Here is a 13,280-nt window from a genome sequence, read left to right as displayed (position 1 = left end):
TCAAGGTACACTATTCCCATCTCTGAGATTTCACTCATCCCCTTTGATTGGAATATTCAACCCTTCCAGCTTGGCCTGCCAAAATTCTGATGAAGTCATCTTGCCCTCACTGATCTTTTGCTCCTTAGCATTTCTCTATCACTTAAAAATTCTCCACAAAATTCTAATTCTTATATATACAACATTATATACACAATACAATATCCCAATTCCTTAATATAAATTGCCATCATTTCCTCAACTAAACTCTGAATACATATGTTTGTATATATATTTACTTATTCCTAGAGTTACTATGTCAAAGAACACAACATTGGTTTAGAATCAATTGATTAGAATCAGATAACTTCATATGTATTAGATATATTTATTAGATATCTTAGATAACTTCATAAGAAGGATCTTAAAGAAAGCTAAGACCCATGTGTTTATACTAAAATTCTAAATATCCACCCCAGCAAAGCTTTCATCTTTCACATCTTAACATCTATTTTTTAAAGAATAAATTCCTTTCTCTAGTCCAAAAGACACTTTTGTAAGTTTTATAAGAATTGGGTTTTGCTTGGGTGGTGATGACACCTAAGCTTCCCAAAGTATTCCATACTCTAAAAATTGCAGGAACACAGCATACTGGAGACCATATGGAAACAAGTTCTGCAAGAATTCTGTATAGTTAGCATCTGCTTCTGTCATAACTGGTACAGAAACTGAAACTTGGCTTTTGGTTTCTTCTCTCAGGCTAATGCTTCAAGGACAGTTTAATCAAGGAATACTACTAGGAAGTGTTTTGCCAAGATCTTAATAGCTGAGTTACTTTTCAGTACAAACACCTGTAATTCTGAGTATCAGTGCTACTGACTCATGCATCTTTATATAACAAACTCAGACTACAAGTGTAAGAGTAACTTTTATAAACATTCTTGACCCTCAAAGCCAAAGGAAGATTTAAATTTGGGACCAGGGCTGTTTCTGAAGCTCTGCATAGCCTCAACTTCTCCCATATACCAATTCTGCTCTAGGGACCACTTATTCTCTCACTCAACAAAAAATTATGGGCAGCCAGCTCTTTGCCAGGTTTTGTTCTGGGTGCTAGAGACATTGAGGTAAAAGACGGGCAAGGTCAGTGTTCTTCAAGGGGCTTTGTAGCATTCCACTGGTAATCTTAGTGCATTCTTTTCTGACTGGCAAACGTACTTCAAGATCTCTATTTTCCTCATCCTTTCCCTCTCTCAATGCTGGAAGGCAATATAAAATCTTTTTTTGCCATAATTTACCTCCTAATTCTCTTTTTAATTCTTAATATTTCTTCTAAATTCTCAAAAATTTCTCATCATACTTAATAATACCATGTTTATAAATCTAAGATGCCATAAATTATAAGAACTCACTATTTTATGTACCACTAAGAGCAAAAAAATATATCTTTGATAATTAAATTATGTTACAATACTTTTTATCACTTGCAATTTTTTAAAAAAATTTTTATTGAGGTATATTTGATTTATGATATTATTCACTTTATTCATTATTACTATGATTCATTTTATATTACAAAAAGAACCCATTTGAATTTATTTAGACATAAATGTTTACTAAATCACTGGTGTTTATATGAAAAGAAATATAGACATAATAAATTATTTCTAAAATTTCTTCACATTTAGAATCCAAATTACTGATCAATTCAGAATCATTAAAGTCCATAATTTTCCATATAAAATATCCCTTTGTGCCATCAAGAGCCTTGGTGAAACAGCGTTTTTTAATTGTGCCTCATTTCTGTCTTCAGGATTCTCTTGCAAGCTGCAGATTATATATCGATATTTATATATTTATTGATATAAGTTTGTACGCCCAAATATGAGCAGTAAGAAATACATCACAATTGCTGCCTACACGACAGCAGTTGCATGACACCTTTTGATCTCACACATGTTAAAATGTACAAAGAAACATGGTTCTTAGAAATGATGAAATATATCACACCAAAAATGTAAGCCAATTTTTTTAAAACGTGCATTATAGCTACAAATTTTAAAAGAAAAATACTCTTGATTCTATCCACAAGTATCTTCAAGGGCAATGTTAGTCTCACGCAGATAAGCAATGAATGTATGGCAAGTTCCAAAACTGTGAAAAACTGCCCAAATATGATTGTTCTCATCACCTCCTAAGGTAGAAACAAGAAATGTGTTCCCATTCAAAATTACCAGTGTCTGCTGTTTGCTCTGTCTGAGGAAATGTCTTGAAAGTGAAACGAAGATCCAAGACTGCCTACAGAATCAGCTTTGCCAAGAACCTTAATTTAGCGCTGTAAAATCCTAGAGCCAGTAGAGAATTTGTAGGATGTCTAGTTCCAATATCCTCTTCTAGCACTGAGGAAACCCAGGCCTGCAGTCACAGAGATAGACACTAGACCTCAAGCTCTCTGAGTCTTGTGCCATAGCTCTTTCTCCCATACACTGCAGCCCTTCTTCTCTGGGAGTCATTCCAGCACTTCCAGAAGAGAAGTAGTACCCCATTCATGCTCCCAATGTGATACTGTTTGGCAATGAAAGGACACACTGCAATACGGTTCTTCTGGGTTTGATTGAAAAGGACTGAAAAATGTCTTTTCAAAACATTCTTAAAGCAGAATTTGAAATGATCTAAGGAACTCTAGGAAAGACAGAGCTGACTAATGGGTAGGAATCACCAATCTGTAACAAAGGTCGGTGAACTATACTTCTTGGGCACAAACCCCACCTGCCACCTGTTTTTAAAAATAAAGTTTTGTTGGAACACATTCATGCCCATTTGTCTCTGTATTGTCTACGGCTGTTTTCAAGCTATAACAATGGTTGAGTAGTTACAATGGAAACCACGTGGCCCATAAAGCTGAAAATATTTACTATCTGGCTTTTTACAGAAAAAGTTGTCCATCTCCTTACCTAGAAGATAGGCTTTTAAGGACAGAGGCCAGGAATAATAACAAGCTGCAGCTTCAGGCTCCAGAATAGATTTTATGGGTTGATGGTACAGAAAAAACTATTCTTTTTAAATATCCATTTAACCAGGGCACTCATTATCCCTACCTCATATTCATGCTTCATCATCCCATAGAATAGAACACGAACACACAGAACATACACAGAAACATACATGCACACTTCCAGAAAAAAGGGAGTGGCTTTTGTCCAGTTATCTGCCAGGGCTAACCTTGTTGTCACAATCTAATTAAGTGATACATTTATTTCTTCAGCTATGAAGAATTCTTCAATTACCCTCTTGATTCATTCATGTTTCCCAAAACCCTTGTCCAGTGTATTTGAGCCCTGACTCCAAACTTTCAACACTCCCACTCCTGAGTCATCCAAACCAGTAACCTATTCCTCTGCATTACTCCTACAATAAAATTCTTATCTGATAAACACTGATACTGTACTGAATACATCCTGCAAGTAGTAAATCTCCATAAACATAATTGGGCTACAGAAGTTCTTTTAATAAAAATATTATAAATGAAAATACTGCTTTTATTTTTATCCAAAAATTAATGAATATATATGACTTTTTTAGAATATAATCTTATAGTTATCAGGAGCAGAGACTTTGGAAATAACTGTGCTCTTCACTTAGCACAAAATTATCCACTTATGCTAAACAAATCAAGCGACTGTCTTGATGGTGAAAACTCAACAGGACTCTTTTAGCATTATCCATATAAATAAATCAAGAATTTAGCTCACAAAAGAAGAATCACTGGATTTATTTGTAAATCAATTTATAGATAGTGATTCTAGATAAGAAGTAAAGATTCTCCTTTAGAAAATGTTGTAGAACTTATAAAGTTAGGATTTGGGAAAGAGTACAACCCCTAAACTGAGGTGGTAATCTACTAGATGGAAAATATACACCCAAATAAATGCCTATTTAAGTGCACAATCTCCTATGGCCTTAATGTGCCACCTGCTAATTTTTTACAGGCAGTCCCTACAAGAATAGAAACATCTTGAAATGCAATTCATTAAATGAGTCCCTCAACCATACTTAAAAAAAAAAAAATATTGGGAACTCTAATTGACTCTGTAAACTTTCCAACAGAGAGCTTTATGTATCCTAATAGTGTTGGCCAGAGATCATCCCCAACAATTTTGCCTGGGTAAGTAAACCTAAGAGAGAGGTTGGCAGTCATCCCCACTGAGGTTCTCCTAAGCCTGCAAGAATACCTTTACATGCTGGAAATGGTGAAAATACTTCTTTAGATATTCACACTTTCCAATCCCTCCTTTTCCTCCCAGCTTGATTTGTAGTATTTTGGTTCATTTGCTCTCAATCCAAAAGAAAATAAAATAAGCTTACTGAGGATTTAGGAGAAAATATAAAAGATCTGGGGATGCTGAGAAGAAATACAAGAGAAACAAATATGGCACTGGGACATTAGACAAAACCTGGCATAGAGTTGCAGAAAGAAGGAAAACAGATTTACTTGAAGAAAGAAAAACAGTATCCAAAATATAAGAAGCTGGATGGAGTGGGAGTGGAGAAGGCAGGGAACAGAGGAATGAGGGTAAATACAGCAATCAGATGGAGAACTCCTAGTTTTGAGAGCTTATAAACATTGGAATGATTTAACAATCTCCTTGAGAGAGTTGTGAAATGTTTTGTTCCTGGAAATGTTTAAACAAAATGTAGGTAAATTGATGCAGAGAAGTAATTTAGTTGACATCTCTAGATGTCCTTCCAACTCTGATTCTATGATTTTGTAACTTAAGAATGACTGAGGTAATGCCAAAAAAATAATAAGAACCCAAGCTTATGTTAAGCATACACACAAGATTTATGGTCTGCCTCAGAACTTTTTTCCAGAGTAACATGGAGTGAATTTCAAATGCATCATTCTCTGCCGGTAATCATTTGTTTAAGTGCTAAGAGTGACAGTACAATTGTGTAACAATATTCAGTCTATATATGTAATTGCCCTTCTGGCTTTCTTTGTATTCTTGGTCCAATTTTCTTAAACTCCAAATCAGATAAATGTCTCATCAGCTTTCCAGTAGTCTTCCTAAAGATAACACAGTTTCTTCAGATTCTACTAGATTATTTCTATATTCTTAATGACAGGCCCAGCCTCAGTTAAACAAGCTAAAGAACTTTTTTTTTTTTCAAATTTCACAAAATGTTGATCCATTCTAATGCAATTTTATTCTACATTATGAGGTATGCCTTCCTGGGAAGCAGCAGCATACTTATGTTTTCATTTAGATATGATATAATGGGTTTGATTTGGGGGATGTGAGTTAATTCTGCATTTTCTCTCATTTATCTGAGTTTTCAATGGTATTCTATATATTCTCCTTTTGGTCCATCACACAAAAAAATGTTCTTGTTAATTTACCACCATGCAAATCAAAGGGAGGCTCTAACAACAATCAAGCTTCATGGTAGCAGCATTCTTCAGAATGTTATCCTTTATTACTCCCTAATGTATAGGCCCATTTTTTTAGGGGTAACATTGTATCTGAAGGCCGACTTTCAATTACATATGGTATTCAAAAGCTGTGCAGTATTCAAACCTGGCTGAAATTTCCACCAGGATTATATTTAGACTATTTCCCACTATCATTTTAAGTGAGCATTTTTTTTTTTTACCCACTCTGAATAATACTGAACTACCCAGTCATTATTCCTTTGGCCAACCTCTGCTATTTTCTGTTCCCCTTTTCCTTTTACTCCAGTAATTGCTTGCTTTCAGTTCTTTTTATAGGCCAACCAATTCATCACATGTATTCAGTATTTTCTCATAATTTTCACTCTAAATACTGTTTCTGACATCTCGCCAATATCCTATTGGGTCTCCCTATTTCTGCTTTTATTTAAATGCTAATTATTTCAGTCTTGGGCATTTTGGAAGAATTAATGAGTACATGAGAAAACTGATGTTCCTAAAATTTTAAGGTCATTAACCCAGCTAGTTATTAACTCTCAAAAAAGGTCCTTATAGGAAAGAAGGTGATTATTGTTCCTGTAGCATCTTTAATTTAAAAAAAAAAAAGAAAAAAAAGGAACTTTTTTCTTTGGTACAACTGGTTTTCAGACATAATAGGATTCATGAATTTAAAACAAATTTAGGAAATGTCAAAGAATAATTTTAAGACATTATCTGTCAGTGAGCCATTTTATTTTTATACAAGGGAAAACAATAAATAGATTAATTTCTTTAATTACAGACAAAAGCAGAAGAGGAGAGAACAAAACTGTTTGAGAAGAGTAAACCATTTTTTTTTTGCCCCCTTGGGTAAACGACAGCTAGCAAAGAGCCAATCAAGATATTCACAAGGAGACAATTTCACCCATTTACAGATTCTCTGAAAAGCACAGCGAGTTTTGCAGTGAGGCGCAAGCAAGCCCACCCCTGAGCAATGGCTCTGGGCCCTTTCTCCTATGAGAATTTCTCAACGCCCCCCAGTTTGATCAAACTCAGCTCCCTAGTCTATCTGGCTGTCAGGGCATCAGTTCCCTCTGACACAGAACAATGACCTGAAGATTACTTGGGGGAAAGTGGCTTTGTATTAGCATGTAAGTATGTGAATATAAACAGCAAAGTTGGACAAAAAGCTTATGGATTTTACTTCTTGTGTCATCTTGATATGACCCCTTTCGTCTTGGAGCACTTTCTTGCATCTGGCACAAGATGTGACAGGATCTCCTTGTACTTTTCTTCCCCCGACCTGGCTCAGCCATTTCTCTAGAGACCCTCATTTCTTTCTCTTGGTGAGTGTATTTAGAAAACAAATTCTGAGCACTAGGTGTGTTCATTGCTATAAGGGTATTCTTATATCTAGACCTTTCCAGTTCATAGAGCAAGAAAATACACCTATGCTTTCAAGTCCAAGTCAACACCACCAGATCAGTTAAAGGTTCACTGTGAAGCTAATGAGCTCCTTCTAATGTTCTATACCTAATTTTGTTATTTCTAATTTTTCTTAAAGAGATTCTCCACAATTGTATAAGCTTCAAGGCTCAAAAAAACTGTATACCTATATCCTCATACCCTAACACAGGGTCGCCTTCATATTCTACAATACCATTCTTGCAATCTGCCTTCTTTAAAGGTGAAAACCCTGATTCCTAAAAAGATCAATATATAAACTCACCTTCTTTATCTTCTAATATACATAAAATAGTTTTGGAATTATAATACCAATAGCAATACCTACAGCAAACCTGCTAGGTAAAGTTGAAGATTTGATTGCCATTCTGCCCTTTGAATGCATTCTACAAAGGGTTGTTTAAAGTTATTTGAATTTTTACTTTGTGTAGTTATCAATTTCATAACACATTAGGCTCATTTATATGTGTTTCTATTTAATTTTAGGGATTTTTACTAATTATATAATAATTTAATCTTAGTTTCATTAAATATTTACATGACTCAAAACTCAAAATGATAAAACTAGAGATAGCATTCCTATCCTTAACCTCTCCAATCTTTTCCTACCCATCTTAAGTCCTGCTCTGAAATCTCATATTATCCCTGACTCTTATGGGGAAGAGTAGCCATACTCCCTTAATTTTATCATACTTAACTTGCTTTATTGTCCTTAATATTACCTATCACTACAGGACATAATTTTATTTATTCATTCATTCATTTATTTATTTATTATCTGCTTCTACTAGAATATAAATTCCCTGAGAATACTTTGTTTCATTCACTGCTATACCCCAAGAACCTAGAATAATCCCATGCATAGTAGGTACTCAATACATATTTGTTGCAGGAATTTCACGAATGAGTAACATATTTATTTATACAAATTGGACCCACCCTATAAAGACTGTTCCAAAACTTGTCTTTTTTACACAATATTTCCTGGAGACCATTCCACATAAATTTTTCCCTTATTTGTGGAAGACTACATAATATTCCATGGTAAGGCTATAGTATATTTAATCTGTCCTCTGTTGAATGGCATCCAGGTTGTTTCCAGTCTTTCACTGCTGCAGACCCTGCTGTAATGAACATCCATTTACTCATAGTTGAGTTCATTTTTATATTTAATATATTTAAAATATTAATCTTCAACAAAAGTTGGTGTATAATAGAGAAGAAAGAAAAATTTAGATCTATTGTACAAGATAAATATGATTTCAAAGACATTTCCTACTTATGGTAGCTTCAGATTAAGCTGCAGACTTATAGATGATATATATTGGTTTTACGCATTCTAAATGGTATTTGGGTGCAAATGCTTGAGAAGAATAGAATAAAATGACTTCTAAGATCCTATGTAACCCCAGGATTACTCCAGGGTATCCTATGCTCTTTTGGTTCTATAGAATATACCAGATTTATTTTAACCCATTTTTCCCAGATCTTTTAAGATATTAATGTGTAAAATGATAGAAGTCTTTTGAAATAGAGTATTTACATCTACAGGTAGTATTAGGGTTCTTTAATTCACTCAGATGTTTACAGCAAAAATAATGACAGTAATGGACAACGTACTGAATTTAAGAAAAAAAAACTGAGTTCATAATGATACTGTGAGAAAATAAGAGAAAGAGGACAAGCTGTACATGTGTAAAGTGAAAGTCCAAAATGTGAACAATTTGGAAATCTAGGAGAAAGGTATTCAAGTGTACTTTAAAATGTTTCAAAAATTTTAAAAATTGGGGGAAAGGAAACAAATAATGAAGATGAGTCTGAAAGGCAAGGAGCAGGTACATGGTGAGATGCAGAGACATCTACGTCTCTCTCACCCTTCTGTTCCTCACCCTACCTTCCCTCTAAAAAAAAATAAGTTGCACTAAACTACCTGCTCTGACAAAAGCAAACATAATTCCATATACAGTTTGCTATGAATAATGCATTCTCAAGAACTACTTTATTTTAAAATACTAAATTTTACATTTGAGGATTTCCTGGGAAGTGGAAGTGACATTTGAAACTAATACAAAAATAAATGTAAATACTGTAACAGCAGGATATTTTATGTGTCTATTTGATAGGCAAACTGCAACACAATCCTAATTAAATGTAGTCTCTTTAGAAATACATACTGATGACAAAGGAGGCAAGGATATACAGTGCAGAAAAGACAGTCTCTTCAATAAGTGGTGCTGGGAAAACTGGACAGCTACATGTAAAAGCATGAAATTAGAACACTCCCTAACACCATACAAAAAATAAACTCAAAATGGATTAGAGACCTAAATGTAAGGCCAGACACTATAAAACTCTTAGAGGAAAACATAGGCAGAACACTCTATGACATAAATCACAGCAAGATCCTTTTTGACCCACCTCCTAGAGAAATGGAAATAAAAACAAAAATAAACAAATGGGACCTAATTAAACTTAAAACCTTTTGCACAGCAAAGGAAACCATAAACAAGACGAAAAGACAACCCTCAGAATGGGAGAAAACATTTGCAAACGAATCATCAGACAAAGGATTAATCTCCAAAATATATAAACAGCTCATGCAGCTCAATATTAAAAACACAAGCAATCCAATCCAAAAATGGGCAGAAGACCTAAATAGACATTTCTCCAAAGAAGACATACAGACGGCCAAGAAGCACATGAAAAGCTGTTCAACATCACTAATTATTAGAGAAATGCAAATCAAAACTACAATGAGGTATCACCTCACACCAGTTAGAATGGGCATCATAGAAAATCTACAAACAACAAATGCTGGAGAGGGTGTGGAGAAAAGGGAACCCTCTTGCACTGTTGGTGGGAATGTAACTTGATACAGCCACTATGGAGAACAGTATGGAGGTTCCTTAAAGAACTAAAAATAGAATTACCATATGACCCAGCAATCCCACTACTGGGCATCTACCCAGAGAAAACCGTAATTCAAAAAGACACATGCACCCCAATGTTCATTGCAGCACTATTTACAATTGCCAGGTCATAGAAGCAACCTAAATGCCCATCGACAGACGAATGGATAAAGAAGATGTGGTACATATATACAATGGAATATTACTCAGCCATAAAAAGGAATGAAATTGGGTCATTTGTAGAGACGTGGATGGACCTAGAGACTGTCATACAGAGTGAAGTAAGTCAGAAAGAGAAAAAACAATATCGTATATTAACGCATATATGTGGAACCTAGAAAATGGTACAGATGAACTGGTTTGCAGAGCAGAAATTGAGACACAGATGTAGAGAACAAACGTATGGACACCAAGGGGGGAAAGCAGCTGGGGGTGGGGGTGGTGGTGTGATGAATTGGGAGATTGGGATTGACATGTATACACTAATGTGTATAAAATGGATGACTAATAAGAAAATAAATAAATAAATAAATAAACATTAAAAAAAAAGAATGTGTCTTGGTTTAACAACAACAACAACAAAAAAGACATACTGAACACACATTACTTTAACATTAGCACTTATTCTAAATCCAAAGGTGATTTAGGTAATATAACATACATTTCAGGGAAGTGTCATATTAAACTAAGCAGGGCTGGCCTGTCTACCCTTCATTCCCAGGCTTCTCTCCTCCCTTTTAGAAGATTCCCACGTCTTCAGGGGTTCGCCATCCAAAGCACGTGTTATTTATTCATTCACTTTGTTTCTCCTCACCACCGAAATCTTACCTGTGCCTTGTATCTGCTCTACTCGACCCTCTGCTCCCTGATTCTTAAGCACTGCACGGAAATTCACCTTCTGTATCCCTTTCCTTCATGGTCCACAGTATTTGCTAGCTAGCATTATAAATCATTCCTGCTTAGCATGCTAATTAGGAGAACAAGCTGACTGCTCCATAAGTATGTGAACTGTAGCCTTCTGACAATACCACGGCTTTCTAATGCCTCAATTACATCAAAGTTATTCCTCAGCTTCCTCTGTAAACCTACAGCCCTGTGCATATCTCTGTAAAACATATTACTTAACAGTGAAATTATTTCTCTAGGTCTTTATCGTATCCCAATCAGACCAAGTTCCTTAAGAGTGCAGATCATATCTTGAACATTTTAGTATCCCTATACATAACCCAACACTTAGCACATTATAAATGCTCAGTAAAAGACTATGTGACTTACTTATCAAATTGAAAACAATTTATTTCTGGAAACACTTCAGCCTGGAAGTAGACAGTGCATTTCAGAGAGAATTCTTTAAGAAAAACCAAACTAATGTGAGGAGTAACAAGCAGGGAGACCAAAGACCAGAGCCTTTTCCAGTTGCCAGAAAAACTCCCTGTTGTTGAAAGCAGGTAGATTCAAAATAGCCTTTTGGTTGAAACAAGGGTAGCCTTATGGGAGAAGCGTGCTTAGTGCCCAATCTTGAGATAATCCAACAAAGAACCCATTTCAAAAGAACAGAATTTGAGCCGTTTCTGTTAAGCCTTCACTTTTACCCAGGTGATTCTTGTTACAGTCAGAAAGCGGGGGGAAAGAAACAACTTTACCCAAAACAATTTTCAAGAAAAAGAGTACAATAGATTATATATGACCACGAATCTCCTCCTGGAACTTAAAACCTCAGTCTATTTAATATCCTGGTCCTACAAAAAGCAACAGTGCCTCTCAAAAATAAGCGGGAAAGAAGAAATTGTCTTGGGAGGCAAACACAATCACGGAGTTGACATCTATTGTATACTGCAGTAAAGATTAAATGCTAAAACTTTCAACTATGGGAAACAACTTACAATATTATAGTTCTCTAGACCTGACAGATTATAAGAGTGAAAGAAAACTGGGGTGAAGGCAGAGAACCAGAACTCTAAACCCAGCATCTGTATCTTCTGTTCACCCAAGCAAAGCACTTGACTTACCTGCACCTCCGATTCTTAATCTGAAAACTGAGTACGTTGAACTTGCTGTGATTTTAAGGTTCTTTCGAGGCATATTATTAAATAATTCCATGTTTGATTTGTTTTTTTCTGAGAATAAAAGTAAAATGGGGGTGAAACTGCCCATAAACTGTATTAGTATATATGAGTTTTGAGCGATTCCTGGGCTGCACTGCCCAGAGCTTGCTCTCAAGACCAAAGCTGGGCTCTCACGGCGTTATTCTCGGGCGGTGGGAGTGCTGGCTGCAGATAGCTTACAGCTGAGTCTCTCTCAAGGAATTAACCTCAGGTGCAGGAGGTTGACTGGCAACAAACACTTCTTCCCAAGGAAGAAGTAGCTACCAATCAATGCAGAGATACGAGGACTCAGCCCTCTTGCCTCAATTTGGGACAACTCTGAAAGACAATCCGAGGTCTAGAGCACCCCAAGGACTCAAATAAAGCCCATTACAACCACAGTGCAAATTCTCCCCCAACCCAATCCTGCTTCCCTCACTCCCTTTGAGGTATTGTGTCCAAGAGTATTCCCCAGTGTCCTCCTAACAACACATCTCCATCTCAAGTCTGTGTCCTGGGGAATCCGACAAGTGGTCCTAGAAAGCAAATTATAAAATGGAATTTGAGGGAGCTGATAATGAGGATTCCTTCATTGCTGGTAGATAGAATACTTATTCCTGGCATGCTAAAGTGGTACAATTATTAAAACTTTTACCTGTGGTAAACTGAAATGAGACAGTGTGTCAGAAAGCACTGACAGGTACAGCGTCTTAGGTATTTGAGAGAATTAGGGGAAAAATAATTATAAGAACTATAGAATCTGACAACTTTTGCTGGCTACTACTGATGCACTGTAAAAATTCAAGGATACTCTGAGAGGGATTAATCTCAAATTTAAAACTACCAAAATCAAAGGGCCTCCTTGGAAGCATATAAAGCATATAAAGTAGATGCTTATCTACTGCAGCCAGAGGGCAGAAAAAGCTTAAGATCAGGTGCAACAATGAATTATAAGGAAAGCAAAAGTCCAGAGAAGAGAAACTGAATTCTCAATCACAGCAGGTATGCCACTCAAGATAAAACCCTGAGACTTTGGAATGGGGACATCTGGGTTGAGACACTTGAGAATCTTGACCCCTCAGATCTGTCTAGCTCTGCAGAAGTAGCTTACCCTTCTCAAAGCTTAGTATTCTGCCCTGGCTCTTAGATGATGCAGAGCCTTGAAAGAGAACACACACCCTCCTCAGATTCTACCCTACTGACGCTCCTGGCTACAAGACTAATAACTAGGGTCAAATCACTACATAACCCAGCCAAGCACGTTCTCGGCCTGCTGAGGGAGAACAGGAATGCAGAAGGAGCTGCAGGACCTGGCGAATGTGAGTTGGGAGGAGCCAGGAGAATATGTATGGAGCTGGAGACTGAGCGTGCTGGATCAATGAGTGCGGAGTATGAAGTTAGGTAAGGGAGAGTTTA

The 13,280-nt window shown here is 36.1% G+C and overlaps 1 protein-coding gene across 1 annotated transcript in view; it reads right to left on the bottom strand.

Moving 5' to 3' along the window:
- LOC132363375 (dual specificity protein phosphatase 3-like) overlaps positions 1 to 11,880 on the bottom strand; it is a 38,943-nt gene extending 27,063 nt beyond the window's left edge. Inside the window, exon 1 of the mRNA XM_059919090.1 lies at positions 11,790 to 11,880. Coding sequence (XP_059775073.1) covers positions 11,790 to 11,880 — 91 coding nt within the window. The remainder of the gene's footprint in view (positions 1 to 11,789) is intronic.
- Between the last annotated feature and the right edge of the window lie 1,400 nt (positions 11,881 to 13,280).

Source organism: Balaenoptera ricei, chromosome 3 (genome assembly GCF_028023285.1).
Source record: "Balaenoptera ricei isolate mBalRic1 chromosome 3, mBalRic1.hap2, whole genome shotgun sequence".
Taxonomy (NCBI): domain Eukaryota; kingdom Metazoa; phylum Chordata; class Mammalia; order Artiodactyla; family Balaenopteridae; genus Balaenoptera; species Balaenoptera ricei.
The sequence above is the reverse complement of the archived record's forward strand: the minus strand, read 5'-3'. Positions and strand labels throughout refer to the sequence as shown.